Source organism: Pinus tabuliformis, chromosome 3_2 (assembly GCF_031772625.1).
Source record: "Pinus tabuliformis cultivar Carrire ecotype Pingquan chromosome 3_2, CPIR1, whole genome shotgun sequence".
Lineage (NCBI taxonomy): Eukaryota > Viridiplantae > Streptophyta > Pinopsida > Pinales > Pinaceae > Pinus > Pinus tabuliformis.
The window spans coordinates 81,259,483-81,264,616 of NC_142302.1; the positions used below are offsets into that span (position 1 = coordinate 81,259,483).

Consider the following 5,134-nt stretch of genomic DNA (forward strand, 5'->3'; position numbering starts at 1 on the left):
AGAGAGAGAGAGTGTGTATGATGGGGGTAGAGACGCAGGGAGATAAGGAGGGAGGGAGATAGTGACATAGTTGGAGGTCAGAGAGAGAGAGTGTGTATGATGGAGGGAGAGACGCTGATAATGAATCCATGTCAGAACTAACCTAGGTCCATCTTAACATCGAATCTATCAGGCATCGAGAGGGATAAAATCCCTCCAGGTGCAAACCTTTCCTCAAGTTTTGTGCTTAAAAAATATGTTTGCACCTCGAGAGATTTGATCCTTCTTTGCGCTTGATAGATCCGGTGTTAAGATGGATCTAGGCAGGTTATTTTCAATTAGAAATAAATAAAAATACTTGGTAATAGAATTTATTACAACTTATGAATCAATTTCTACATTGTACACATTTATTTAATTTTATTTATTTTCAACTACAATCCAAAACGGTATTAAACCAATTATATTAATGTTACCCTTAATCTTCAAGTTGACATACCTTATGAATAGAAGGAAGTCACCTAAACAGTTCTATTTGTGATGTGAAATGGTTAAGAGAGAAACAAATTCAAGTCTAATACCAAGATGGTAGTAGATGGCAAAAGGTAAACCAGTAAGAACACATCGTGAGCCTTAGCAATTTATTTTCAGTGAGGTTGAAATATAATTTGCATGAAAAGTGCCAAAAAAAAACAAAAAAACAATTCATTTAAGCTACTTACTACAAACAATATACATCCAATATACCTTATATTATTATTTTCAATTAGAAATAAATAAAAATGCTTGGTTAAAAATTATTAAATTAACCATTGTAATTTTTTTTCAAATAAAATAAGTTTATCTAATTAAATATATAGTTTTTAAATAAAATAAATTTAATTAATTAAATGGTTGAAAGAAAAATGAAATAATAAAAACAATTAAAATACTACAGCGAAATTAAATAATAGAAATAAATGTTCATAAATACTTAGCATGTACAAAAATACTTATAACTTCTAATAACTTTAATAATCTTCATGTCAAGGGCTTCCTGACAGTATTATCTTGATCCATAACAACTCCCAGTGGAAACAGCCACTAGATTACGAAAACACAGCTTTCAGATGCAGAGGCTGTCAACAGACAGGTCATCTCCATAGTAACTGCCCACAAGCCAAAAAGGAAAACAGGAGGAACAAGAAACAAACAAAAAAACCAAGAGGCTGGCAACACACAGAGAACCTAGACGAAGAAACAGTAGACGAGGGGGCAGACAACCCTCCACCTGGACAAGACGATGATCCAAATGGGGGCGAAGCCGCGGCTGCCTCTCCCATAGCACCTAGTCAAGTTCACATGATGCCAGAATCAGAGATTTTGGCAGCACAGGGAAGGTTGGCCTCTTTGTCGAAGAAAAATCCAGTTCTCGAAGACACTAGCGGGGCTAAAAGACATCACTCTCCAGAACACTCTGATACAGATAAGGACGCGCCTCGTACTATGGAGGATTCCTCTCTAGTCCTTTTTTCATCCTCTCCAACCCAAGGAGAATGGCGAAAGGTTGAGAAGAAAAAGGGGAGAAAAACATAACCTCCCTCCCTCTTTGTATTAGGCAAAAACTGTTATTGTTGAAGCTACTTGTACATAGTGTCAGTTAATATGTATTCTTCTTGCTACTATTCGGGAGGCTGCTAGCCTCATTATGCATATGCTTAGGCATCTACAAAATGTAATTTCTTAAATCTAATAGAAATTACGACTTTTTCTACGGGAAAAAAACTTTAATAATCTTCATTATATAATCCTACTATGCAATAAAATTACATAGCTAACACATATATTCTTGAATTATTTATTTTGGCTTAAGGCAAACCCTGAATAAAGGACATTTTTTGCTACAGGGTATTGTTAGTGTTCTCATCATAAATATTAGACAAAAATAAAAATATTAAGTACTAGAAATATAATCAGAAATAACACAAAAAAATCATATAAAACAAAACCTTATAATCATCTTAACACAGATTCATATAAAACAAATATCTTAACACATATTCATATAAAACAAAACATTCTACACAAAATGTGGTAATTCTGTATAAAGTATCTCAAGAACATTCTAAATGAAACATTTATTGCTAACGCAATTAGCTTCTACATCTAAAAGTTCATCAAATAATAGAAATTGACAAAATACTGTATGCCCACATGACTATCAAACTAAATTATTTTCGCTTCTTCCACTTCACGCCCAAGTGCACAATAACGCGCATAAATGTGCACTGCTCGATGCAGGAGCTCGTTGGAATGGTGGGCACAGATATATAGTGCGCTTAGGGTTATCATCCGCAAATAACATTTCCTTGAGGAAGAGATCCATCAGTGAAATAACCGTCCTGCAATTTTAGATTCAGACTTTACATATCATCCGCGCTTCCGTTGATTATCTTTTCAAGAACTCGTGGTGTTATCTTTGTAAATTCTCGGTAATTTCAAAGTTGAGACCATGCTGCGTGCGATACAATTCCTGTGCCGTTTTTGCAGAGCACGTAATGAAGAGGATTCAGAGGAAACTGACGCTTCCATACTTGTTGTGGAGAAGAATTATGAAATTGGGGAGGTGATCGGTCAAGGACAGTTGGGAGTGGTGCACAAGTGCATCCGAAGGTCAACCGGTGAACAACTCGCCTGTAAAAAGATGCCCATCACCAGTTATGCATACAACGAGATGCTTTTACTCCAAAACCACTTATCTGGAAAACACCCAGGGATCTTGGAGGTCAGGGCCTGCTACTGGGCGCAGTTGCTGGGTGAATACAGATGGTCAAAGAATGTATATATGATTTCCGAGATCTGTGAAGGAGGAGATCTGCAGCGCTTCCTCGAAAGAAATGGTATTCTTTCAGAGAGAGAAGCTGCTAGGATAATGAAATGCATTGTGGAAGCTCTCCGGTACTGCCATTCGCAGGGAATTATTCACAGAGACATAAAGCCATCTAGCATCTTTATGTCACACAATGCAAACTCCGAGTCATCGTGGGTTGTCAAACTCGGGAACTTCGATCGATCGGTTCAGCTTCGTAGTAAGTTGGAAAATTATTCTTCAACATTAATTTGTAAACTATATCATTTTCTTTTCATTGTTGGTATCTTTCTTTTATAGCTGTTGGCATTGCTTATGAATCGTAACCTAGTAAGGACATCCAATGCACCTTCCATAAAGTTCAAGCTCTGATCAGCTGCTCATTAATCCAGTCAACCAACTAAATTTAAAACTCTCTCAACTAAATTTATATAAAAGTGGTATAGTACCTCAATTAAATTTATATAAAGGTAGTCATAGTCAGGAAGTAATCTTTGATTTGAACTATATTATACAGCTAGAGTTTTAGCCAGACAAACCGTGGGAACATTGGGATATTCTGCACCAGAGATGCTGATCGGAGATGGGTATTCGTACGAGGTCGATATATGGAGCGCGGGAGTGGTATTGTATGCTCTCCTCTGTGGCAGGACACCGTTTGACGCTGAGAGTCAGGATGCCATCTCAATGTATGAGCAAATACAAAAGACAGAGGTAGATGTCTGTAGCGATGTATGGAGTTCCATATCCGATTCTGCAAAAGAAGTTGTCCTTGGAATGTTGGAGAAGGATGTCGAACAACGACTTTCTTGCGATGAAATTTTGTGTGAGTGGGTTATGATTTTCTTTGGTTTTTGATGTTATGACATGAAATTTCTAAGTTCTTTATGCAATTGGATTTAACGGATAGAGCAAAGATTTCGTGATTCAACGTGATGTGTAAATGGGTTATGATTTGCTTTGAGTTTTGCAAAATAAGTATCATGAATTTCTAAGGTCTTTGTGCGATTGGATTTAAGGGGTAGAGCAATAATTTCGTGATTCAACGTGATGATGCAGGTCATCGCTGGATTTTGGGCAATGCAGAGATGGACGTTGGTTCAAGCTCCAAGGTTAATACTGAGATCGCTTCAACCTCGGGGGGCGATGCTGGCCAAGAAGATTGAATAGATATCCTATGATAAGAATGCAATGATGAATGTTTGTATCATATAACATACACCACCTCCCGTTGAGGGTGCTCTGGTTTCCAGGTTGAAGGATTACGAAAATAGATATTCGAACTATCGTTATATAAATGTGTTCATTTGTTTTAATCTCAGTAAATTTCATGTATTATTTGGAATTTTGTTAATCGATGTTGATATAAACATATGTAACATTTGCAATATGTTTTCATGTATTATTTGGAATTTTGTTAATCTATGTTGATATATACATATGTAACATTTGCAATTTGATACATGTACGCTATATGCATGGTTATCAACTTTTGTAAGATATATACATGGTTTCTTCTTCTTCTGCGAGTATGTGGAGTTTTCGTTAGTGGGAAATGTTCCAAATTAATAGGTATCCTGTTTCTTATTTTATTTCTAAATAAAAGAAAATTCCAGTAGATTAAAGTAATATTAAGAAAATTAATTAAATTGTGTTTTTTATAAATTTTATATTTAATAATATTTTATAATAAATATGGTGGGATGCTGACCGAAAATTATGAATATGTTTTACATTTATATCAAAGGATGGATTGAAATATGGTAGATTGCTGACTGAAAATGGAAGAACTGTTCTTTTTTTTAAAGAGAAGAATGTATTGAAGTTTGATATGAAAATGGAAGAACTGTGCTCTCCTTTTTTAAGAGAAGAATGTATTCAAAGTTTGATATGATTACACATGACATTAATCATAATTAAAAAAGTAAATTGTATTGTAGTATGGTATATTTGGAAAATTTTCTCCAAAAAGTTGAAGGCATTTCAATAATTAAAATAAGAAAATGAATTGAAGTTAAATTTCATTCACATATGATTTATTTGGACTAGTTTTGACAAGTGCTTAAAATAATAAAATTAAACCAAGGAATATTATAAAGACCAAATTTCACCCTGTAATAATTTTTATGGTTAAAAAAAAAAAATTAAGCAAAGTCTTTAATCACGACCAGATTAAGAGAACACCATGGCAAAGGCTTAAATAGAGAGCAATGTAGAGACATAATTTCCAAGTAATGGTTATATTTGAGGAATAATATTTTAAATAATGACAGTAATTTATTAATATATTAAAAACAAATACTATTA

The 5,134-nt window shown here is 34.5% G+C and overlaps 1 protein-coding gene across 1 annotated transcript; it reads left to right on the top strand.

Annotated features, from left to right (window-relative positions):
- Positions 1–2,470: 2,470 nt before the first annotated feature.
- LOC149179947 (calcium-dependent protein kinase 12-like) lies at positions 2,471–3,993 on the top strand. The gene is made up of 3 exons (XM_089413705.1): positions 2,471–3,047; positions 3,345–3,653; positions 3,887–3,993. Exons 1-3 carry the CDS (start codon positions 2,471–2,473, stop codon positions 3,991–3,993), a joined length of 993 nt encoding a protein of 330 aa, XP_089269831.1.
- The last annotated feature ends 1,141 nt before the right edge of the window (positions 3,994–5,134 follow it).